We start from the raw sequence: 27457 nt of genomic DNA, 5'->3' as shown, positions 1-27457 counted from the left end.
AATACGCACGATCAAACATAACAGGACTACAAGATGATGGAACACATGACAGTCACTGTCATGAAATTAGGATACAGTGGTGTGCCCAAAAAGCATACCCATATGCTCACACACACTCACAACCTTACACGTTCAGTTAACTCCGACACATACAAATCTTTCTTCTTGATAATAGTAGTCTTCTATGTTACTCAGGGTGAATGTAGATTTCCAATGGTGAAAGAATTTTTTAATCGGCACAGAAGCTTTCGAGTTTATTCAATACAAACATACTTATAAATCTTTCCTCTTTATAATAGTAGTATAGACAAATGTATCCTATGTTACTCAGGGTGAATATAGATTTCCAATGGTGAAAGAATTTTTGAATCGGCACAGTAGTTTTTGAGTGATATTGGAGATACATTAGAAAGCATAGTGGATTTCGAAAACGCGACTGAAGTGGAAACTGATAAAGGAATAAATGATAAAGAATGTTAAAGTCAAAAATTACCAGAAAAATTACAAAGAAATCTATCTTTTAGAATCCGACAACGTTACATTAAACGTTGAATCAAACCTGCTTTGGAGTAAATATGATCCAAGCAATTTGAAAACAGCAAAAAATTCAAAACTAAAATTTGAAGAAAAACCACAAAGATCTGCGAAAAATGCTTGGACAAAGTTAGCAGATATGAAAGCAAAATGGACGGAAGAAAAATATAAAGCGGAAATAAAAATAATATATGCGGAGCACGAACAAAGAATGAAGTTATTAGAAGAAAGTAACAACTTATCAATGAAGTTGATGAAAGAAAAACATGATTTGGAAATGAAAATTTTAGCAGTAGATTTGGAGCTGAAAAAAAGGAGCTGAAAGGGTGAAATAAAACATAAATCTATGTAAAATTATAAACGTATTTATTAAATTACAATAAACTGAAACATTTTCTGGTGACAATATTTATTGTATGTCTTTCAGCAGTGCGATTATTGGGTATATTAATCATATTGTTTACAACATCTTCAATTTCATTTGAAAGTGGCGGAGCCACTATATCGCGGTTATTGCAGCAGATGTTTTGTAATACTGCTGTTGCAACAATAATGCTTTGAGTGATAATACCGGAAACCTACGCTTCCAGACTCCATATGACCGCTCGACACAATTCCGAGTTGTTATATGAGACTCGTTAAAAAGATTTTCGTCGTATTGACATGCATTAATGGTGTAATCACGAAATGGTTATTTTCATAACCACTGTCTGCAACAACTATTCCAGAACCAAACTCTCCGGATTCTAATCGACAACGAATCCGAGAGTTACGGAAAATAGTAGCATCGTGAGTTGATCCAGGCCACCGTGCAACTAAGTATGTCTATGATGCGGAGATTACTATCACATAACGTCTGGACGTTGATAGAAAATATACCTTTTCTATTACGAAATAGCTCTGCATCTTCCCCACCTGTATATAAAAAGGTTTTGAGAGCAGTATTTTTTTTGTTGGACTTTCTTTACCTGGAGAAATTATTTTTACATGAGTGCAATCAATTGCTGCGAACACGCGAGGAAATTTAGCTAATTTAAAAAAGTCTCTTTGGGACTTTTTCAGGTCTCTTTCCGTTTTTGGCATATAAATGTGATTTTAATTGGGCTATGTGGTGCGAAACTACTGTTATAACTCTTGATACCGTACTTTTAGATACTCCAAATAAATCTCCTACTGTCCTCAACATACTTCCCGTAGCATAAAAACGCAATGTAAGCAAAAACATTTGTTCTGGCGATAGTGCATGATTCCTAAAAGAAATGTATACATAATTGAGTCGTATAAGGAAAATTAGATGTACCACTTGGTTTTGTGCTCAATTTGTAGTCGAATACAATCGAGCACATTCCAGGCTGTTTCTTTGCTAATCCGAAATCTGTCGCGGAAGTCTTTATCATCATATAGCTTGAAGAATTTTGGCCGGGATCTTATTTCTTTTGTTCGTCGCATTATTATAATATTCCACAGGTCATCGTATTCTGGGTCACTGTCAAAATCACAATCCCAATCCGATTCCATATTTTTTTCACAAAAAATAATATCTTATTTCTTATTATTCTTCTTTTCACAAATAACTGAAAATTCAAAACAATTCAAAACAAAAATAAGCTGTTACTTAAGCACTGCTTAAGTCTCCCATTTGCAGTACTTAAGTATTAACTGTAAAACACTATTTCCCTATTTTATCTTAAGCACAACTTAAGTATGGACTGTGAAACCGGGCATAAGTGACGACGCAAGAGAGTTGCGAATTATGTAGTTTGAGTCGAGTGCGGTCGAAACTCGCTACGCTAAACATTGTCTCGGTACAAGTGCAGATTAAATTAATATAGACCAATTAGACCTTGTGAAATAAAGATGAATAGTGAACAGTGCGATTTAACATATGTATGCTTGTATTGAATAAACTCGAAAACTACTGTGCCGATTCAAAAATTCTTTCATCATTGGAAATCTACATTTACCCTGAGTAACATAGGATACATTTATCTATACTACTATTATAAAGAGCCATGATTTGTATGAATGTTTGTATTGAATAAACTCGAAAACTACTATGCCGATACAAAAATTATTTCACCATTGGAAATCTACATTCACCCTAAGTAACATTAGACTACATTTATCTATACTACTATTATCAAGAGGAAAGAATTGTATGTATGTTTGTATTGAATAAACTCGAAAACTACTGTGCCGATTCAAAAATTCTTTCACCAATGGAAATCTACATTCACCCTGAGTAACAAAAGATTCATTTATCTATACTACTATTATAAAGAGGTAAGATGTGTATGTATGTTTGTATTGAATAAACTCGAAAACTACTGTGCCGATTCAAAAATTCTTTCACCATTGGAAATCTACATTCACCCTGAGTAACATAGGCTACATTTACCTATGTATGTGTATGTGATTGGCGTTGTAGCCGTTTAGCCGGTTATAGCCGAATCGACGATAGTGCGCCACCTCTCTCTCTCCTTCGCAGTTCGGCGCCAGTTGGAGATCCCAAGTTTAACCAGGTCGATCTCCACCTGGTCCCTCCAACGGAGTGGAGGCCTTCCCCTTCCTCGGCTTCCTCCGGCGGGTACTGCATCGAACACTTTCAGGGCTGGAGTGTTTTCGTCCATTCGGGCAACATGACCTAGCCAGCGTAGCCGCTGTCTTTTTATTCGCTGAACTATGTCAATGTCGTCGTATACCTCGTATAGCTCATCGTTCCATCGCCTGCGGTATTCGCCGTTGCCAATGTTCTGAGGACCATAAATCTTGCGCAAAATTTTCCTCTCGAAAACTCCTAGTGTCGTCTCATCTGATGTTGACATCGTCCAAGCTTCTGCACCGTAAAGCAGGACGGAAATAATAAGCGACTTGTAGAGCTTGATTTTGGTTCGTCGAGAGAGGACTTTACTGTTCAATTGCCTACTCAGTCCAAAGTAGCACCTGTTGGCAAGAGTTATTCTGCGCTGGATTTCGAGGCTGACATTGTTCGTGTTGTTGATGCTGGTTCCCAGGTATACGAAATTATCTACGACCTCGAAGTTATGACTGTCAACAGTGACGTGGGAGCCAAGACGCGAATGCGCCGACTGTTTGCTTGATGACAGGAGATATTTCGTCTTGTCCTCATTCACCTCCAGACCCATTCGCTTCGCCTCCTTATCCATGCGGGAAAAAGCAGAACAAACGGCGCGGTTGTTGCTTCCGATGATATCAATATCATCGGCGTACGCCAGGAGCTGTACACTCTTGTAGAAGATTGTACCTTCTCGGTTTAGCTCTGCAGCTCTTATAATTTTTTCCAGCATCAGGTTAAAGAAGTCGCACGATAGTAAGTCACCTTGTCTGAAACCTCGTTTGGTATCGAACGGCTCGGAGAGGTCCTTCCCAATCATGACGGAGCTTTTGGTGTTGCTCAACGTCAACTTACACAGCCGTATTAGTTTTGCGGGGATACCAAATTCAGACATCGCGGCGTAAAGGCAGCTCCTTTTCGTGCTGTCGAAAGCAGCTTTAAAATGCGCATGGTGAATATCTGGTCAGTTGTCGATTTTCCAGGTCTAAAGCCACACTGATAAGGTCCAATCAGTTTGTTGACGGTGGGCTTTAGTCTTTCACACAGTACGCTCGATAGAACCTTGTATGCGATATTTAGGAGGCTGATCCCACGGTAATTGGCGCAGATTGTGGGATCACCCTTTTTATGGATTGGGCAGAGCACACTGAGATTCCAATCGTCAGGCATATAATATATATAATTAAAAATAAAGAAAACAAAATATTTATTAAAAGACTTGTACAATCTGTAATATTAAAAATATACCAAAAAAAATATATATCATGTATATAACTCTGCGATTCACCACCAGAGATTATTAAAAATTTAATAAAATCGAAAAAATGTTTAAAAAAAGACTTGTACAGTCAATAAAAATTACAAAAAAATAGATATCATTCATGTAACTCTGCGATTCACCACAAAAGGGACCCTCCAGAGATTATTAAAAATTAAAATTTTAATAAAATGGAAAAAAAAAATTTAAATAGACTTATGCAGTCTATAAAATTAAAAAAAAAATATTTATATAAATATATACACAACATTCACATAACTCTGCGATTCACCAAAAACGGGACCAGAGATTATCCATTTACAATCATATTTTTCTAGTTAGTTTAATTTGTAAAAAGAAATTATTCTATAATTCTAATTTCAAAATCATAAAAAAAGAAAAAAACTTAAAAATACTTAAGACGTGAAAATATCTACGATTTTTTTTCATATTTTTCCAAATATTGGATAATCGTTGTAAAAAAACAATGAACAAGTTTTATGTGTATGAAGGTTAGTATTGAATATTTGATTGAATTTATTCAACACTACTACGCCATATGTTTAAAATAAACTCTTAAAAAAATATTAAAGAAAGTTAATATACAAATAATTGGTTTATATTTTTTTATTGATTCGAATTTAACAAAATTACAAGCAAAATATCGTTAAAACAAGTTGTTTGCAATTTTCTTTGAAATTCTGTTAATCTCCATGTATGAAATTATAAAACTATATAAATAACCAATGTATTATAAATTTTTGAAAGCGATGCGGATAAACTGAACGATTTGGTTATATTGATTAATTTATTTGCGTTGGTTGTTGGTGTAATTTAGATTTCTGTAACTTATGGTAATCATGTTTTTGTCGTTATCAACAATAAATTACTTTATTAAATACATTATTGATCATGACGACAAGGAATCGTTTTAAAGCTCAAAATTAAAAAAAAAAATTAAACATTTTCTTTAAATTATTGAACGAGTCTCGCTTTTCACGGATAACTATTAAAGTTGTACTTTAAATTATGGCACATTTACATGGGTAATGGTAGCTTTTACCAAATGAAGTAGCATTACTCAATACTTTCAAATTCTTTATATTATTTAGTTCTTTTCACCATTATTATTAATTTTAATAATTCAATGTATAAAATGAAATAATAGAAATTAAAATAATTTTATTTATTATTTTTCTTCGTCGACAATGCCACCGCATTCATCTTTAACAAGATCGCGTATTTTTCGATATATCTGTACATACATAATTGTACAATATAATTAAAAATTGTATAGAAAAATGGATATGAAACTACTTCAAGTTCGACAAATTCCTATTAAATTTAACAAATATAAATAAAATCAAATGTTAAATAGTTGCAGCAGAGGAGAACATCTAAATTTACTACACATTAATAATAAAAAACACAAGAACTTTTATGGAGGGTAGGGTTGTTTTACATTTCACTCACTTCTATTATCGAAGATTACTAGATGAGATTTATTTTTATCAATTCTTTAGAAATTCATTATTTCTAGTGTCCGACCGATACCAAAATTTTGGCCGATGCCGATTAATCGGCCAGTTGGCAAAGAATCGGCCGATGCCGATGCCGATGCCGATTCTTTCGTCAACAACATTATTTAGTAAATTAGTATAGTAACAAAATAAAAACAAAGATAAATAACATCGCAAAATAGGTAAACAACTCAATTCATATGTAAATATGAAGTTATTTAGTGATTTAATTAATATTCAAAACTAAATAAATTATTATTATAAGATGTATGTTGATAGAACAAATAAGTTATTCGCGTTTTCTCAAAGCGAATCTGCAATCAGCAATATAGCTTTTTTCCTTTAAGGGGGTATACCGGTGTGACATTTTCAAAAAATCGATTTTTTATTTTTTTTTTTTATTCGAAAGTTTATAATTTCAAAAAAATCCAGTGAAAGGTAAGGTCGTATCTTGAATAGTTTTTGAATGGCAGCGTTCTAAAGAGCAATCGCTCACATGTATGAGCCGCTATAGTCGAAACTTAAAACGCGTTTTTCTCGAAACGACTTTTCACAAATCAACCTCAAATTTAAACTGAATGTTCTTGAATATATTTACTATACAATGACCTACGATCTTTTTGATTTGTTGAAAATTGTCAATTTGGCATTTAAAAAACGACAATTTTTTAACTAAAAAATCGAAATTTTTTTCAGAACTACGCCATTTTGTTAATGTTTGATATCTTTCAATAATCGTAGGTCATTGTATAAGGAAAATATATAACTTCAATAACCTTTTTAAATGTTTGTGTATCAGTTACTCATTCGGCCGGAATCATGTCAGCAGTTGGGGAACTTTTTTATACTCTCGCAACAAAGTTGCTACGAGAGTATTATAGTTTTGTCCACATAACGGTTGGTTGTAAGTCTTAAACTAAACGAGTTAGATATAGGGTTATATATATCAAAATGATCAGGGTGACGAGAAAAGTTCAAATCCGGATGTCTGTCTGTCCGTCCGTCCGTGTAAGCTGCAACTTGAGTAAAAATTGAGATATCTAAATGAAACTTGGAACACGTGTTCCTTGGCACCATAAGAAGGTTAAGTTCGAAAATGGGTTCGGACCACTGCCACGCCCACAAAATGGCGAAAACCGAAAACACTTAAAGTGCCATAACTAAGCTATAAATAAAGCTATGGAAGTAAAATTTGATATGAAGGATCGCACTAGGAAGGGGCATATGTGGATGTAATTTTTTTGGGGAAGTGGGCGTGGCCCCTCCTCCTACTAAGTTTTTTGTACATATCTCGCAAACTACTAAAGGTATATCAAGGAAACTTTCTAGAGTCGTTTCTTTTAGGTACTACCTTATACAGTTCAAAAATGGAGGAAATCGGATTGTAACCACGCCCACCTCCCATACAAAGGTTAGGTTGAAAACTACTAAAATAGGGTTAACTCAATAACGAAAAACGCCAGAAACACTAAATTTCACATAAGAAATAGCAGATGGAAGCTGCACTCAGATGTTTTTACAAAATGGAAAATGGGCGTGGCATCGCCCACTTATGGGTCAAAAACCATATCTCAGGAACTACTCGACCGATTTCAATGAAACTTGGTTTGTCATAGTTTCTTTACATCCCAATGATATGTTGTGAAAATAGGCCAAATCGCTTCACAACCACGCCTACTTCCTATACACCAGAACTTCGAAGACGATCTGAATCGTTAACTTTATAATATATAAAGTAAGCACTGGTGAAGATATCGATGCAGAACTTTGCTCAAATACTACGTTTATAGTGTGGCAGCCCAATGGACTTTATACAATATATATGACGAATATGTGGGTCAAATTATTATATAAAATAAATAAAGTTAAATAAATAAATTGCGAGAGTATAAAATTTTCGGTTACATCGCCCTTAGCCCTTCCTTACTTGTTTTTAATTAATTTTAATAATTTTCATGGGTAACACTGGGTTACCCCTTAAGGACAAATATGAGCATTAAGGCCAATATTCTAATATAGTAGGTCTAGTAAAATCCGTTATTTTCAAAGAGATGACTTTTGTCATTTATATCTCACATTGTGAAAGGCGGCAAATAGTGATAGTGACTCAGTAGAAACTTCGGAAGCTTGTTTGGGAGGTTCTTTTCCATGCACCTTATTATAGTCCAGGCCAGCACCATGTGATTATTACGTGACCCTGTCTATGGCAAACTTTAAAAAATAAATTAACCTAGTTACGAATGCTTCTATAATAGTGACTTTATGACATTATCTTCAAAATCTCAACAACTTTAAACAAAACTGTACATATTTGACATAAATCGAATGTTTCTAGCAGTGCTAAATAAAACCTTTAATTAATGCAAAATTGTTGAATTTCTTTATACTAGACTTAAATTATCACCATGATGAATTGTTAGCTTAGGAATTCAAATTTTATGCTCTAAAGAAATCAAAAAAGAAAAAAAATGTATTTTAGTATAATCCGAAAGAAGTAGAAAGAATCGGCTAAGAATCGGCCAAATATGGCCGATGCCGATACCGTTGCCGATGCTTAATTTTGTAGCCGATACTGGCCGATGCCGATACCAATGCCGATTAATCGGTCGGTCTCTAATTATTTCATCTCATAATTCCCCCAGTATAAGCCCCAACAAATGTTTTCAAAACCAAATTTTCTTATTAACAATTATAATATCATTCCCAACATATCACAGACATATAATGATTACAACAAATTACTCAACAAAAGATTTATTTTCTATTTAAAAAGACGAATTAACCTCACAAGAAATTATAGACAGAATTCAAGATATTTTTTAATTACAAAGTTAGACACATCCCAACAGAAGCTAAAGATTTAGAATTGAATGAAGAACACCAAAAACTCACCACAATAGAAAGCAATATACACATACATATACATATAATCAATGTTTAAAGCGAAATTAAAATATAATAAATTAATAAATAAAAAATTTAAATCGAGACACGCAACAATATAGAGTGCATAATTATAATAGTGTGAGACTCTTAGCCATTTGCGGCACTTTAGCCGATATTAAAGCAAACAAAATTGAATAACACCATCCAACAAATAAATTAAGTTAATAAAATGGAAAATATGAAAACAATGAAAAATTAAAGCAGTAACAACCACATTGTACGTAATGCAAAAATCTCGTTTTATATAGTAAAAAAATAAAAAATAAAAATTAAGAGAAAACTATGTATTTGTAGCTTTTTTCTTCTAGTCCAAGAGAAGAAAAACATAAGAATTATATCTTTAAAAAATAAGTTAAACTTTAAATATAGATTAAAAAAAGACTAAATAACATACAAAGGTTTAGACAGAAACAGGAACAAGATTTCATTAAACAAAAAAAAATTCAAAATACAGAAAAAATTGTAAAAGAAAATCATAATTTAACCGTTTTACTCAATCCGGTAAAATATTTCACAAAAGCCTTATAGAAAGATAAAAGATAAAAAAATGAATTTAAAAAATAACCTAATCCTAATCTTTTTAGATTATGTGCTGCGACAACAACAACAAAAATGTAAACAATAAATTTTCAAATTATCCGTTTAATGCATTTAGTAACAGAAAAGTACGAAAGTGTATTTAATACTTTATAAAAGAATAAAATATAATTAATACTTTAATAATGGAAAAAATTTGAGTACTTTATTCTATCTTGTCATCCCTACTTTATAATTATTTCATTAAAATAATAAAACGATCACTAGATTTTATAGGTAACGCATGAAAATGAATATCATGAAATCCTGACCAAGTTTACTAATAAAACACACTAATAAAATTAACAATGTTTAAAAAAATAATTCCCAATAAGTATTGTAAATAAATCGATGATTGATAATGTTAAAATCATCAATACGATTTTATGAATCAATATAATAAATAAATTATCAAAAATAATTGAAAAACAAAAATAATAATAATAATTAAGTCGGATATGACTTAGTTTTAAGTACAGAATTTAAATTAAATTATAAAAATAGGATTAAGCTGTATTCATTTTTGCCAAGTAAATTCACATATATTATCAGATAAAAAATAATGTATCAAAAAAGCATATATGTAGCAAACGAAAATTCTTTAATTTATGTAATAAATAACTAAAAACCACTACCAGCAATATTGCAACCACTATCAAAATTTCTTAAATTAGACATCATTGTTATTAAAAACTATAAGAAAATTTATAAAATTGAAATAATTAATTTACTATTTTCTAAAGAAATAAAAATATTATACATTTTTATAATTATAGTTTGAATATTATTACTGTTAAGAAAATTGAAACTTTTTGATAAAGATTATAAATTTTCATAATTATGATTTGAATAGTAATAATGTTTAACAAAATTAAATTAAATAATGTAATCAAAAACGGATCAATTGTATCTATATATATATAGATATATATATATATATATATTTGGCGTAGGAACCGCTTTAAGCGATTATAGCCACAGAGCGCGCCACTCATTCCTCCTTTTTGCTTTTTGGCGCCAACTGGAAACACCAAATGAAGCCAGGTCACTTTGCACTTGGTCTTTCCACCGGAGTGGAGGTTGTCCTCTTCCGCGGCTTCCTCCAGCGGGTACTGCATCGAATACTTTCAGAGCTGGAGTGTTTTCTTCCATCCGTACAACATGGCCTCGCCAGCGTAGCCGCTGTCTTTTTATTCGCTGAACTATGTCAATGTCGTCGTATAAATCGTACAGCTCATCGTTCCATCGTCTGCGGTATTCGCCGTTGACAATGTTTAGAGGACCATAAATCTTGCGCAAAACCTTTCTCTCGAAAACCCCAAGAGTCGTCTCATCGGATAATGTCATCGTCCACGCTTCAGCGCCATACATCAGGACGGGAATAATGAGCGACTTATAGAGTTTGATTTTGGTTCGTCGAGAGAGGACTTTACTTTTCAATTGCTTACTCAGTCCAAAGTAACACCTGTTGGCAAGAGTGATTCTGGGTTGGATTTCAAGGCTGACATTACGTTGTTATACTAACTTACTTGCAATTAAATTAAATTGGATATATTACATATGTTAAAAAATTATTTATTGCCTTGATGTTGTCCGTATTTGGTGTTTTTAATAGATTTGATGGTACCGTATTTCCAAAAGTAGTTGTTCTTTGATTATTTAAAGCGGTGCATTCATTTAGGATGTGATTGACTGAAACATTTGCCTGATTACAATGTGTACAATTTGGTTTTTCCGTTTTGTTCAGCAGATAGCTATGAGTTTGTTTAGTGTGGCCAATTCTAAGGCGAAGAAATATCTTTATGTTATCGCAAGAGCAATCTGTTGGGTAATCTGGTTTGTCCCCTGAGGGATTATGTTCCTTGTAATGGTGTTGAAATTTTGACCAATCTCTCGAAACCGACTCGTGGAGTACTTTCTTTATCATGTTGCGAATGCCTTTATATGTATAGTGTGCGAATGAGAGAAGAGGTTCTTTGCTAGCTTTTTTTGCGCGGTCGTCTGCAAATTGGTTGCCTTTAATATCAGTATGTCCTGGAATCCACATGATCTTAATTTTGTTTTTGTGTTGATATAAAATTTCTTTTATATTGTTGATCAGCAATGTGTTATTTGATGGATTCAGAATGGCGTTAATTGTTGATTTGCTGTCAGTACATATGATATATTTTTTTCCTGTTTGTGCCACAAATAGAACCGCATCATATATCGCAGCCGCTTCAGATGTGAGTACAGAGCAGTACGTTGGTAAAATACCGACGGTTATAGTGACACCTTGGTCGTTTGTCACGGCAAACGAAGTGTGGGTGTCTGATTTTGATCCGTCGGTGTAGATGGTTTTCTATTCCGGTTTATACGTTTCTACTGTGTCGATAAATAGTTGAATATATTGCTCTGCATTGGTGTTTGATTTATGATATTTGAAGAGTGTACTTATTATGAGTGATCTCTTTTATGAGTTGTGGTTTCGAAGTTATATCCACCTGATTGATTATGTTTATGCATCTTATGATCGTAGATGGTTTGTTGGTACAGCAATTTGATTTCATTAGGTTAAATAATTTTTACACTGGAGAAGTTTTGGAATGAGCATCATAGTGTTGTGTTTAGTTCTAAGATGAATGTTAGGTAGACCTGCTTCGGTTAATACTACTTTGGTTGGAGAGGTTGGAAATGCGCGAATGCTTCTTCTTACCGCTATGTGATAAGGGGCTTCAATGAGTGCGAGGTGTGATTTAGCGCAATGTCCATAAATTTCGAGCCCAAAGTCAATTTTTGACAACATCAGTGTTTTTACAATATTTACAAGAGTTGTGATATGAATGTGACAGTGTTTTGACGAAAGAAACTTTATAATGTTTAATCTATTAAGTAAGCTTAATCTAACATATTTACAACATACTTACAATTAAAAGTAAGTTTTTTTATCAAAAAGTAGCCCAAGTATTTGTAAAGTGTTAGTGTGCGGGATTTGGTTGTTATCAAGGGAAAGGTTTGTGAAGGTGCATTTTCATTTTCTGCAAATGTGAAATATTGAACTTTTGCTTGTAGAAACCTTGGGTCCTGACGTTTTAGACCACTCCATTATGTCGGTTAGAATGTTAGTAAAAGTGATTTTAACTTTGTTCAAATCTTTTAGAGTGGAAAATATTAAGACATCGTCAGCATAAATGATGTGGTCTACATAAAGTTTTGAGGCTAATAGGGTGCTGAGTTGATTAAAGGCTATAATAAATAGCGTAGTTGAGATAGGTGATCCTTGTGGTATGCCATTATGTAAGGGGTAAATAGTAGAGTTGTGGTTGTTAACACTTACTGAAAACTTGCGATTTGAGAGAAATACTTTTATAAAGTTGTAAATTTTGCTTCCAATGTTCCATTTTTTCAGTTCTTGTAATACCGTATGGACTCCGATTCTATCAAAAGCTTTTTCAAAGTCAATGCTGAGGACTGATAGGTGGTTTTTCGCGGATAATGTTGTTGAAGCGCAATGTTCAAAGTAAAGTAGAGGGTCAATGACACCAATACCACTTTGAAAAGCGAACTGATTGGGGCTTATCAAAGTCTTTTGCTTGGCATACCACATGATTCTTTTTGATATAATTTTTTCCAATATTTTTGCCATACAGGGTATTAAAGAAATTGGTCTGAAGTCAGCTATTGAGGAGTTTGATTTGTTGGGTTTAGGGATAGGGATAATTACAGCTTTTTTCCAGTCTTGAGGGATTATACCTTTTTCTAGTATGTTATTGTATAAAGTAATTAGTCTAATTTTTAAAGAAAGTGGAAGGCTTTTTAGGAGGGGGTAGGAAATTTTGTCTGATCCAGGAGTTTTTCCGGACATTTTTCTGATGGTAGAATCAAATTCTTCTAAGGTAATGGGGGCTTCTATCAATGTAGCTTCAAAACACGGGGATGGATTGTGGTATGTCTGGGAAGTTACTTGGTTTGAAAGGGTAATAAAATTAGTGTGAAAGTTAGAATTTTTGGAATTGTTTGACCATGCTTTTGCAAAATTTTCTGATATGTGTTGGGGATCGTATATAGGGCCTATGGGAGATTGGATAAAATCGATTTTATTTTGATTATAACCACCTGAAAGAGCTTTAATTTTACACCATATTTTTTTAGGACTTGAAGTGGGGTTTATATTAGCTGTTAGTTGTTCAAGGGTTTTCCTTCTTGCAGATTTTAGTTCTCTTCTGAAATTTGAGTTTGCTTTTTTGTATTTAATTAAATTCTCCGTTGTTCTATTTTGTTTAAATGTGGACCACAATGATTGTTTTGTGTTCCTTAAAACAGTTAGTAACTTGGACCAATATGGGAGTTTTGCGGTAAATTGTCTAGTGTTTATTTGGGGAATGGTTATATGAGCAGCGGAACGAATGATTGTTTTTATATTTGATGCTTCTGCATTTATGTTCATTGACGATAATTTAGCATTTGGTAATGAGTTTATCATGGAATGATATTTAAACCAATCGGCTTTATCTATAAGAAATTTAGATCTAGGTTTAATGGTATATTGCATCGGTGTGATGATAGTAGTTACTATCGGAAAATGGTCGCTATTATGAAGATCTTCTAAAGTATAAGAGGAAAGTTTGTGTGCTATGGATGCTGAACAAAGAGCAATGTCTACATGTGTGAATGATTTGTGCGTAGAGAAGTGAGTTGGTAATCTGTCGTTGAGGACAAAGAGGTTTTTTGCTAGTATAACATTTTCTATTATTACACCCCTTACGTTAGAGGAAGGAGATGCCCATAGCGGACTCCATGCGTTGAAATCGCCGATGATTATAGTGGGAGTGGAAACAGTGTTTATGATACTTATAAGATCCCCTGCATTAAACTTTTGATGCGGGGGAATATAGCATAAGATTATAGAGAGTTTGAAACCAATGTCGACTTCTATAGCAATGACGGAAATATTGGATGAAATTGTGATACGTTTATGTTTGATTTGATTTTTGATAAACAAGGCAATACCCTGTTTTGCTGATTTATTTTGAGGTAGGTTATAAAAGTGACCTATATATTTGTGAGGTGTGCATGCTGTTTTGTTTACTGGGAGGTGAGTTTCTTGTAAAGCAATTATATGTGGTGAGAATTCATTTATGAGTAAGTTTAAGTCTGGGTAATTGTTGAAAAGACCATTTCTTATTCCACTGAAGAATTCTCATAATCTATTCTGTATTGGTGTTTTTTGTGGGTGAGAGGGGGAAGGGTGTATGGTTAAGTTGACTGATCAAGTTAGAAATGAGCGAGGTTGTTGTAGCGTAATCAAAAGATGTTGTGGTTGAATCATCGACTGCACTTGTTGTTGGAAGAGACTTAGTTGAGTTTACGTTGGTTGTTTTATTTCCATTGCTTTCGTTGTTCGTGGAGAGTTAGAATGTGGAAGTGAAGTGAGAGTAGGTACTGAGATTTTCGCTCCTGTTTGGTTGTTGTGTTCGTTATTTGCGAGATCTATGTTTATCGGATTGTTAATAATGTTAGCGAAAGAAGGAGATGAAGTATTGAAAACAGGTGGTATTTGTGCTTTATGAATATTTATTGCTTCGCGGAAAGAGCATTTATTGGGCCTCATGCATAAAAACGAGTAAAAGCGCTGAGTTGAGGCATGTGAGCAATTGCTCGTAAGTCGAGTTCGATCAAACAGCAACACCTTTTGCTCAATTTCGTATGCATAAAAATGAGTTCAAACCAATTGCCATTACTTGAGCAAAAGGAGATCAAACATCTAATTGTTATTGAAGTTGTTGCGTCAAGAGAAATACATGTATATTTTTAAACCTAAATCTAAATAAATAATAAATAACAAAATGAATTGTGTAAGAAATATTAGAAAAGGAATTTATGAACATTGAATTATATAACATTACATATATGTATATACATACTCTAATAATATATTTATATTACCTTAATACCTTACAAGAAAAACTTGTGGAATTTTAAAATTTATTAATATGTAATTAATTAATATTTAATGCCTAAAAGTGAATTACAATTATATTATTTTCGTATAAGAAAGTGAATTGTATTTACGTTTATTATTTTTATAAACAAAAAAATATTAAAATTTTCTATTTCCTATAAACTAATTTGATAACAAATTTGCGATCATTATCCTTTTATTTTTCCAACTTCTGAATTTCTGGCTGTTTGTTGTTCGATAACATATTCTAATTGCCATACATTTTTTTGTTGTAATCGTCATTGATAAGGATATAATCGTCTTTTAAAAATTTAGCTATGTTATGCAAAATGAAACAACTGGCTATTATATGGGGTGCTAATTCTGTCTATACACGAATTTTGTATTTAAGTATCGAAAATCTTTGCTTCAATTGCCCAAAACACCGTTCTATAATGACACGTTCCCTAGTAAACACTTTGTTGATTTTTTTGCTATAGCAGTAGTTGGGTTCCGGAATGGTGTCATTAGCCAGGGGCATATTCCATAGCCCTCATCACCGAGAAGTAATGTATCGTTCGTTGCATTTTGCATTATTCTACATACCTCGATGTTTCGTAATATACGTGAGTCATGAACTGAACTAGGCCAGGATATGTCAACGCTTGTAAAAAGTTCTTTTGCATTACAAGTTGCCTGCACATTTATAGAGTGGAAGCCTTTTCTAAAAATATACTCATCGCTTTGATGGGTGGGTTTTTTAATTTTTATATGTGTACACTCAATCACTCCAACTGCAAATGGAAAGCAATAATTTGATTCCCATTTCATTTGAGCATCTTTTATTTCATCTGCATCTTTCGGGAATTTTATCCTCTCGTTTGCTTTGGCAGATATAAGTTTCGCAACTTCCGAAATAGTTCGCGACACAGTTGACTGATGGACTCCAATATCTGTGGCTATACCATTTTGGTATCCAGGATCTGCACAAAATCGTAAATACAGTCGAATTTTATCAATGTTGCTGAGGGCACCACCACGTGTTTCTTCTGACTCCTCAAAAAAATAATTAGCCAACCAGCAGATGCTACTATCATCAAACCTATATATTTATCATTTTATTATTAATTACATATATAATAAAAAAAATTAATACTTAAGAATACAAACCTATATAATTTTTTATCCTCACTTGTTAAATTTGTTTTACGCTGTTGATAACATTTTATATTTCTTTGTGGCACAAAATATTCAGCCGTGATTCACTTTTTTGTGTACGTGAGTCAACTATAAGGCAGCCTCAACAAAATTTGAGCAAGAGCTCACAAAAGAAAGCAAAAGCTTGTTTTTATGAATATGAAAATGAGCACCAGCTCATCTAACTTCGTTCATACTGAGCACGATGAGATCAAACGGAAGCAGCGAGTAAAAGCAAACACATCAAATTTTATTATGCATACGACAGGCACCTTTTACTCAAAAAATCGAGTCCGAGCTCAAGCTCACGTTTTATGCATGAGGTCCATTGTCTGTTTGAATTGTTATTATTTTTTTCATTTCAATGAACTTTGGACACAATTTGCTTGAGGCTGAGTGTGTGTTGGCAATGCGCAAGTATCGCAGATCGGAATTTTATTGCAACGTTTCTTTGTATGGCCAAGTAGTTGGTAGTTTTTGCATCTCATAGGATTTTGGTAGTAGGGTTTTACCTTTGTTTTATACCATGATACATCAATCTGTTCAGGTAAATGGTAGCGATCAAAGGTTAGAAGAACAACGCCACTTGGAGTCGGTTGTCCATTTATGTATTTTGGATGTATTTTGGATTATGTTACATCCGATGTAACACCCTGTTCTTCTACTTCCGGTCTTAGACCAAGTATCCTCTGGGTAGCCAACAGACATCCGTCTGGAAGCGAGCTAAAGTGAGAAGGCGAATCCCGCTTATGCGGTTGTGCGTAGGGCTTGGGACCCACCACATAAAAACGAATAACCAGTGAATAAGAAACACAGGCCTCGGATGAGAAACCCCCCTTTTGATGACGACCACGGCAAACGTATAAAGGACTATGATTTAAGGGCATGCACCTGGAATGTCCGGACCCTTAATTGGGAAAGTGCCTCTGCCCAGCTGGTTGATGTCCTCGTAAGAGTAAAGGCTGACATCACCGCAATCCAAGAAATGCGATGGACGGGACAAGGACGGAAGAAGGTGGGTCCTTGTGACATCTACTACAGCGGCCATATAAAGGAGCGCAAATTCGGTGTGGGATTCGTGGTGGGAGAGAGACTCCGTCGTCGAGTCCTGGCATTCACTCCGGTGGATGAACGTCTAGCCACAATCCGCATCAAAGCGAGGTTTTTCAACATATCGCTGATTTGCGCCCACGCCCCGACGGAAGAGAAGGACGAAGTGATCAAAGATACCTTCTATGAGCGCCTAGAACGTACCTATGAGCGCTGCCCCCGCCACGATGTCAAAATCGTGCTTGGCGATTTCAACGCTAGGGTGGGTAAAGAAGGTGTCTTTGGCACAACAGTCGGAAAATTCAGCCTCCATGACGAAACATCACCAACGGTCTGAGGCTGATCGACTTCGCCGGGGCCCGAAATATGGTCATCTGTAGTACTAGATTCCAGCATAAGAAAATCCATCAAGCTACTTGGCTGTCCCCGGATCGAATCACTCGCAACCAGATCGATCATGTTGTAATAGATGGACGACATGTCTCCAGTGTTTTTGATGGGCGTACGCTTCGTGGTCCCAACACCTCTGTGTAGAAAAGCGCACACGTCAACAAACACAAGGAAGGTTCGACATCGAGAAGCTGCAATCACAACCGACAGCCGAACGATTTTCTACTCGACTTGCACTCCTGCTCTCTGAGAGCACTCATCAGCATCTCGGTATAAGGGAGCTGTGGGACGGCATATCAAACTCCTTACGTACAGCTGCAACCGAAACCATTGGCTTTCGGAAAAGCCAAAAAAAACAGCTGGTATGATGAAGATTGTCGTCTCGCAGTGGAGAGAAAACAGACTGCCTACCTCGCAATGTTGCGATCGACCGCAACACGAGCGGGATGGGAAAGATACCGAGAGCTGAAGAGGGAAGCGAGACGCATCTGCAGACAAAAAAAGAAATAGGCCGAAATGCGTGAGTACGAAGAGCTTGACAAGCTGGCCGACAGGGGTAATGCTCGAAAATTTTACAAAAAGATCCGGCGACTAACTGAAGGTTTCAAGACCGGAGCACACTCCTGTAGGACCCCCAGCGGTGATATAGTGGTTGATGACCAGAGTATACTGTGTTTGTGGAGGGAACACTTCTCCAGCCTGCTGAATGGCAGTGAAAGTACAACATCAGGAGATGGCGAACCCGATTCCCCAATCGACGACGATGGAACAGATGTTCCATTGCCCGACCGTGAAGAAATTAGAATAGCAATTACCCGCTTGAAGAACAACAAGGCGGCGGGGGCCGATGGATTGCCGGCCGAGCTATTCAAATACGGCGGCGAAGAGCTGATAAGGTGCATGCATCAGCTTCTTTGCGAAATATGGTCGGAAGAAAGCATGCCCGACGATTGGAATCTCAGTGTACTCTGTCCAATCCACAAAAAGGGAGACCCCACAATCTGCGCCAACTATCGTGGGATAAGCCTCCTTAACATCGCTTATAAGGTTCTATCGAGCGTACTGTGTGAAAGACTAAAGCCCACCGTCAACAAACTGATTGGACCTTATCAGGCTTTAGACTTGGAAAATCAACAACTGACCAGATATTCACCATGCGCCAAATCTTGGAGAAGACCCGTGAAAAAAGGATCGACACACACCATCTATTTGTCGACTTTAAAGCTGCTTTCGACAGCACGAAAAGGAGCTGCCTTTATGGAGCGATGTCTGAATTTGGTATCCCCGCAAAACTAATACGGCTGTGTAAGTTGACGTTGAGCAACACCAAAAGCTCCGTCAGGATTGGGAAGGACCTCTCCGAGCCGTTCAATACCAAACGAGGTTTCAGACAAGGTGACTCGCTATCGTGCGACTTCTTTAACTTGATGCTGGAGAAAATTATAAGAGCTGCAGAGCTAAATAGAGAAGGTACAATCTTCTACAAGAGTGTACAGCTACTGGCGTACGCCGATGATATCGATATCATTGGAAACAACACCCGCGCCGTTAGTTCTGCTTTTTCCCGCCTGGATAAGGAAGCGAAGCGAATGGGTCTGGTGGTGAACGAGGACAAGACGAAATATCTCCTGTCATCAAACAAACAGTCAGCGCATTCGCGTCTTGGCTCCCACGTCACTGTTGACAGTCATAACTTTGAAGTTGTAGATAATTTCATTTACCTGGGAACCAGCATTAACAGCAATAACAATGTCAGCCTTGAAATCCAACGCAGAACCACTCTTGCCAACAGGTGCTACTATGGACTGAGTAGGCAATTGAAAAGTAAAGTCCTCTCTCGACGAACAAAAACTAAACTCTACAAGTCCCTCGTCATTCCCGTCCTACTTTATGGTGCAGAAGCGAGGACGGTGTCAACATCCGATGAGACGGCACTAGGAGTTTTCGAGAGAAAGGTTTTGCGGAAGATTTACGGTCCCTTAAACATTGTCAACGGCGAATACCGCAGAAGATGGAATGATGAGCTGTATGTGTTGTTCGACGACATAGACATAGTCCAGCGAATAAAAAGACAGCGGCTACGCTGGCTGGGTCATGTTGTTCGAATGGATGAAAGTGCCCCAGCTCTGAAAGTTTTCGATGCAGTACCCGCTGGTGGAAGCCGAGGAAGAGGGAGACCTCCACTCCGGTGGAAGGACCAGGTGGAGAAGGACCTGTCTTCACTTGGTATTACCAATTGGCGCCAAACCGCCAAAAGGAGAGATGCGTGGCGCACTGTTGTGGACTCGGCTATAACCGCGTAAGCGGTTTCTACGCCAGTTAAGAAGAAGAAGAAGTGCTATTTTTAACTAAAAGTAGTAGTCCGTCTCTTAATTCATTAATTTTTATTATCTCTGAACTGATATACTTTAAGGCTTTGTGAACAGCGAAGCAAGAAAATTTATTCAAAGGTTTGTTTGTTTCACTTGAACTCACCACGATGTATTTTGGGCTATTTTTTATTGTTGTTGGTAAAGTAGGGAATGGATCTTCTTTCGATAATTGGTTGGCTTTTTTCTTTCTTTTTGGTTGTGGACTAGAGGTTAATAGGGCAAACCTATTATTTTCTAGAGCGGTCCCCCAGGGGGACATGGTTACACTATTTTTGTAAGATTAATAGAATTCACTAAATAGGAGCACGTTTACTGAAAAAGTAAGGAATTTGATAAAGAGAATTGCACCTATACTACTATTATAAAGAGGTAAGATTTGAATGTATATTTGTATTGAATAAACTCGAAAACTAACATAGGCTACATTTATCTATACTACTATTCGGCCCTATTCCCGTTGTCGTTTAAATAGTCGTTTCTAAGTCGTCGTCGTTCTTATTGTCGCTTCGTTTCTAAATTGGTATTCTTGAAGTATATCGTAACGCCTAAGAAAAATTATCAAAATTTTAAATCAAATTATGAGAAAGTATGGTAACGCCCAATAGCGCCATTGTATTTTACGTTGTCATTTGTTGTTTTGAACGAAATATTTGAACCATTTCGGGGATTTTAAATAAATAAGACAATGATAAGCACTGAATTTTATTTTTCGAGTTCGAGTGATGATGATGAAGAAAGAAGGTATATGAAAGTATGTCGGAAAAGATTACGGCAGAATTTAAACATTTTTGCCATTCCAGATTCTATGTAAGTTTTTGTCGTTTATTTTTATGTCTAAATTTAACACTCTTTATAATCTTTTAAGGTTTGAAAACACATTCAGACTCAACAAAACTGCTTTTCAATTCGTCTTGGAACAAATTAACCCAAAATTAAAACAAATCACCCGAAAAAGTGCGATTACGCCAACACAAAAATTAGCAACAGCTTTACGGTTTTTTGCGCAAGGGTCATATCAATTGAGCGTTGGAAATAATTTCAATCTTTCGTTAGCTCAGCCAACTGTAAGCAAAATTGTTTCAGAAGTGTTGAACGCGATGAAAACCACAATTTGTAAGGATTGGGTGAAATTAGAAATATCCGAAGCTGAAGTAATGTCAGCTAAAAGATATTTTTATGAAAAAACTGGTTTTCCCGGAGTCATCGGGTGTGTAGACGGAACTCATATTAAAATAATTGGTCCCAGTAAAAATATCCAGCATTTGTATTACAACAGGAAAGGTTTCTTCAGTATAAATGTAATGATTGCAAATATTTACAAATATGTCATTCAACGAATTATGTAATTTAAATTTTTCTTACAGGTTTGTGATTGTAAAATGCGAATTAGATATCTAGATGCCAGACATCCCGGTTCTGCACACGATTCCTTAATTTGGAATACCAGTCAAGTTAGACGATTTCTGCAAGAAAAGCAAGATGCTGGTGAACGTAATTCTTGGATTCTTGGTAATAAATTCCACTTAACTTTAGTTAAATCTCAAATGATATTTTGTAGGCGACGCTGGATACCCATTAGAATTATTTTTAATGACACCATATACATAGGTCAGAGGCTGAACAAAGTCCAGAAAGCCGTTATAATTTTATTCATTCGAAAGCACGAAATATTATAGAGCGAGTAATTGGATTATTGAAATCATTCTTCCGATGTCTTCTTGGAGCACGTGAACTACACTATAAATTCGAGCAGGTTACAAAAATCGCAAATTGTTATGCTGCTCTTCCTAATATTTGTATTCACTATAACATTAATTTATCTAATGACAATGTTGAAATGTTTTCCGATGAAGTTGAAAACTATAATGTTAATAATAATATCAGTAATAATTTTACTGAAGCTGCTAGATTAAGAGATGTAATTAAAAATAGTCTTCCATTGTAACACACACACTTATTTTATTTAATTCAATGTATGCACTGAAAATAAAATGAACACTTCATATCAAGGAATGCAATATATAAAGTAAAATAAATAAAATAGAAGAGAAAAATAAAATAAATCTAATTAATTTAAGGCATTCAATTTTAAACCTAACAGTTGTAATTTTTTTCTTTTAATTTCAGTTTCCATTTCCATTATTTGTTCTTCTTTCCCGGTTTTCCTTTTGTATATTTTGAGGTGTTCTTCTTCCAGTAAAAATCTCTTTTTGGTATAATGTGACACATCTTTGATAGAGTTGTTAATGGATTTAATGTTATCTTCAATTGATTCTAAGCAACGGCACTGTACTTGTTGTACATCTGTTTGTTGGTTCAACAATTTTAATCTTTCTTCATTATTTGATTTTTTTTGATTGGGTACATGTTGGAGCGATGGATGATCGATTGCTTGCCTGTATTCCGGAAGAAGTAGTGGCGACATCAGCGTCCTCTAAACTTTCTTCTAAAATATTTGTTATTTCCAGCGTCTCATTTTGATAATCCTCGCTTCGGGCTATTCCGACCACTATACCCTGGACCCACCGGGTTCTGATTCCCAAATTCCATCAAATTGGCAACAGCTTCTTCCAAAGGAGACAGTGTTATCAGTTTATTAACTACTCCTCCTGTTGCTCTAACTTCGGACTTGTTGTGTACTAGATTCTTCTTGGTTTTGAATTTTAAATCCTTCCATACCTATGTATATATATAAATCTTCCTTCTTAGATATAAATTTTCTATTTTACTTACTTTATGCCGTCTCCGTCGCGTGATGGTGGTGCAAATGGGTTTAATTTTTTTGAAATATCCCTAAAAAAAAATATCGAAATTTAAAGGTTTTATGCCTTTCTTAAAGCCTTTGGCATATTCAGGATTTTTTTCCATTTCGGAAATTAAAATTTCAAACTGTTTTGTATTTGTAATTTTTACCTTAATCTTACCTTGTAATCTTTACCTTAAATAATTCGTCAAAAAACTTCGTCGTTTCTATATCGCTCACAATTATTACAACGTCAAAGAACGACAGGTTCTATGTCGTTACTATAGTCGTTTGAACATTAGGGATATCCAAAATATTTTCGATAACTGTCGATAACGCCAACGGGAATGCCACATAGTCGTTTTTATTTCGTTTTAAAACGATAACGACAACGTGAAAAAGGCAAGTCTTTTGGAATTGTTTATAGGCAAAGTTGCTTGCCCGTTGGGGTTGCTTCCACATTGTGACAATTTGCAAGAGGTTGATTTGGCAGAAGTAAGAATACAGGCAGTTCAAAGTATTTCAGCTGCAGCAACATATTACAAGGCGCGATTTGATAGAAACAAAGCTAAAGTTACAGATGTAAAATTGGAGATTTTGTGTTATTGAAAAATGAAGTTATGTTTAGAGGACCTTTTCAAATAACTGAATTGTTAGAAGGGATAGATATATGTTCAGGTCATTGACAAATAATAGGAAATATAAATATGATCACGATGACATAAGAAAAATGCCAGAGGGGTATGTACCAGTTGAATTTGAAAGTTTTGAAAAAGATTTGAATGAGGTAATTACGAGAGAAACTGTTGAAAGAGACAGTAATGAAGATGTTGAAAGAGACAGTTATGAAACTGTTGAAAGAGACAGTAATGAAGCTATTGAAAGAGACAGTAATGAAACTGTTGAAAGAGACAGTAATGAAACTGTTGAAAAAGACAGTAATGAAACTGTTGAAAGAGAGAGTAATGAAACTGTTGAACGAGATAGTAGAAAAAGAAGGATGAGATGATTTGAAATAAACTGATAATGAAATTTATAATAATAATGTAAGCACAAGTGCAAAACAACTGTTTTGATCATGGCGTGTGGCGCATTGATATTATAATGTAAGGTTGATGACAACGTAAAATGAACTGTAAGAAAAGAAGTCGTACTAGATTAAAAAAGTGAGTTAAGAAGATAAGAAAAAAACTTGGGCACACCACTGTATCCTAATTTCATGACAGTGACTGTCATGTGTTGCATCATCTTGTAGTCCTGTTATGTTTGATCGTGCGTATTCTTGTGGTTCTGAGAAGAACCGTTATAGCGGGGCGACAGCGTTTGTCGCTGTCGCTGAGCGTGGTTCGATGTAGGCACAAAAGAAATAATAAGTGACGACGTAAGAGAGTTGCGAATTATGTAGTTTGAGTCGAGTGCGGTCGAAACTCGCTACGCTAAACATTGTCTCGGTACAAGTGCAAATTAAATTAATATAGACCAATTAGACCTTGTGAAATAAAGATGAATAGTGAACAGTGCGATTTAACATACATATGTATGTTTTTATTGAATAAACTCGAAAACTACTGTGCCGATTCAAAAATTCTTTCACCATTGGAAATATACATTCACCCTGAGTAACATAGGATACATTTATCTGTACTACTATTATAAGGAGGTAAGATTTGTATGTATGCTTGTATTCAATAAACTCGATTCACAATGGAAGGTAAGATTTGTATACATATATGTTTGTATCAGAGAACTGCATGAGTGCCTAATTTCCGTACTTAGAGTAAACTTGCTTCAAAAGCGATGGCGGTGTCCACTAGGGTGGCCTTTAGTTGTATGGAGGATAAAAAAAGTTTCTGGATTCTCGATCGCACCCCCTAGAAATATGCGAATAGCCCAAAAACTAGTATATACAAAGTTTTGGGTCAATCAAAAAAGGTTTAGAGGTTGCGCAAGGAGCTTGAAATCCTGAAAAAATATTTTTATGTCCATGCCATGCCATTTTTATGTCTCCATATTTCAAAGCCACACTATCTGTATTGTATATACTAGTTTTTGGGCTATTCGCATATTTCTAGGGGGTGCATTCGAGAATCGGAATACTTTGGAAAATAAGGGCCACCCTAGTGTCCACTCACACTCATAGACATGCATTGTGAGCTAACATCTACTGAAAGAACTATGAGTGGAGAAGCTACTGAGCCAGTCGTATACTTGCTATTGCATATTAATTGTATTTGTTTTACACATTCTTCTTTTTGATTTTCACTGACAAGTGGTGATCATACTCAAGCCCAGCAAAGGAAAAAGCAAGACACACTCATGACCAGTAGCGCGTGTACTTGAGTGTTTACTATTGTATTGTTGTTCGTGTATTCTTTTTTTGTCGTGCTTCAGTTTTTTGTGCGTTGCAAACTTTTTTGTTGTTTTATGTATGCTGACGCAAGTGTGTCATTCTTTGTGGAACATTCCCTGCAAGAACAATGTCAACCTTTTGACTGTTCGTACGATAATTAGAATTAAAAAAATTTTTAGCATGTAAAATTGAAATATTTATATCCCTTTTTAATATAGTCAAAGTTTGCTTTTGGAAAAAAGCGATTATTATTTCTTGTCCATGCATATACACACTAATTATTGTTTTGTTGATCATTTGACCTTCAGCTGTTTCTTACAGGGGTTTAGCACATGGATGACAGCGTCTTCGGCTGCTCGATCTGCCACTCGTGTAAATCACATCGAAAGCTTCTGTGCCCTGAGTAGGTTAGGTTAGGTTAGGTTGCAAGGCTGTTTCCCAAATGAAAAAAAAAAAACACACGTAGACTTTGAAATGTAGTCCTTTGTGAAGCCTGGATCCCCCTTAGATTAACAAAATTAGGAGTCGACGAAGCGCCCTGAACCTACTACAAATCTGCAGAGATTCTTAACCTCTATATTCGCTATTTCGCGAGCATGCTCCAAAAAGTGAGAGCCAAGAAATCTCATTCTTGATCTCGCAAAGCGGGACATTCCAGAAGAAAGTCATGAGACGATTCCATCTCATCCTCCTCCAGCTAGCATCCGGCAGCATGTGTTGGCAGCATGTGTTGGCAGCTGACCAGCGCCTACCCAGCTCAGCCGAAGCCCATCTGTCCAATAGCAGACCGCAGTAGGACAATGGCGCTCCTACATGCTTCCATGCTTCCAATAGTGAGTCCGTTGTCCCTGACCTTGCAAGCTCATCAGCCTTACAATTCCCCGCGATTCCGCAGTGGCCAGGAACCCAGACTAGTCTGATTGAAAAGTATAGCGATGCCACCGATAGTGAGGATAGGTATTCCTTAACCAACCCTGAGCGCATGTTCACTGAACTCAGAGCTAGTATCGCCGTTCTACTATCCGAGTGGATCACCACCTCCCTAAAGGTTGTTGCACTTCGAAGCAATATGTCCGTCGCTGCTTTAATAGCAGCCACTTCCGCTTGAAAAACGCTGTAGTAATCGGGAAGCCTGAAACTAAGGTTGATGCGGAGCTCACGACAGTGAACTCCCCCGCCAACCTTTCCCGCCAACTTCGACCCATCCGTGAAGAAGCTCACCGCGCCTCGCCTCCAGCGACTCCTTCCCGTTCAAACGTCCCTTGAGGGAATAAGAGCAGTGAAACTGTTGCCCGGGCTGAGCTCGGTGGCATGGAGGTGATCCAGAGATCTCAGAATGAAGCTGAAGTGTGTGAGGATACTTGAGTGCCCAGGCACGCACTCGCCTGAAAACTCGGATTCCCCAAGTCTAGCAGCCGCTTTCGCAGCCAAGTACCGTCCAGCTATATCCACGGGTACTATGTGCAGTAAGGCGTTAAGTGCCAAGGTTGGTGTCGTACGGAGCGCGCCACTCATACTTACGAGAGCCGCTCGTTGAACACTTACTAGTCTTTTGACTAGTGAAGTCTTTTCCAAAGACTTCCACCACACGAGTATCCCATAGAACATTATTGGTTTGACTATAGTTTCATATAGCCAAAGAACCACCTTAATTGAGAGACCCCATCTTTTTCCGATGGCGCCTCTGCAGCAATATAAGGCAACCGAGGCCTTCTTAGCTCTCTCCTCTATATTAGCTTTCCATGAGAGCTTTCTATCCAAGATGAGCCCCAGGTACTTGACTCTATCCGCTGGACGGAGACAAGTTCCACCCATCGATGGCAAGGGCGCTTCCGGTATTTTGTACCGTCTTGTGAACAGAACCATTTCAGTTTTGCTTGGATTTACTGAAAGGCCACATTCCGCAGCCCATTTCGATACCACGCCAAGATAACTTTGTGTAAGTTCGTACACAGTGCCTAGGAATTTCCCCTCGACCATGAGAGCTACGTCGTCAGCGTAGGCTACCACCCGGCAGCCCCTCTCT

At 36.1% G+C, this 27457-nt stretch overlaps 1 protein-coding gene and 1 pseudogene across 1 annotated transcript; one reads left to right on the top strand and one right to left on the bottom strand.

The window, feature by feature from the left end:
• Positions 1-883: 883 nt before the first annotated feature.
• LOC105215886 (uncharacterized) lies at positions 884-21841 on the bottom strand (annotated as a pseudogene).
• LOC128920541 (putative nuclease HARBI1) lies at positions 20810-22037 on the top strand. The gene is made up of 4 exons (XM_054228127.1): positions 20810-21145; positions 21204-21636; positions 21703-21847; positions 21897-22037. Exons 1-4 carry the CDS (start codon positions 21024-21026, stop codon positions 21944-21946), a joined length of 750 nt encoding a protein of 249 aa, XP_054084102.1. The 5' UTR covers positions 20810-21023; the 3' UTR covers positions 21947-22037.
• Positions 22038-27457: the final 5420 nt, after the last annotated feature.

The sequence above is a fragment of the Zeugodacus cucurbitae genome, chromosome 2 (genome assembly GCF_028554725.1).
Source record: "Zeugodacus cucurbitae isolate PBARC_wt_2022May chromosome 2, idZeuCucr1.2, whole genome shotgun sequence".
Taxonomy (NCBI): domain Eukaryota; kingdom Metazoa; phylum Arthropoda; class Insecta; order Diptera; family Tephritidae; genus Zeugodacus; species Zeugodacus cucurbitae.
This window is presented reverse-complemented; position numbering and strand designations above follow the sequence as displayed.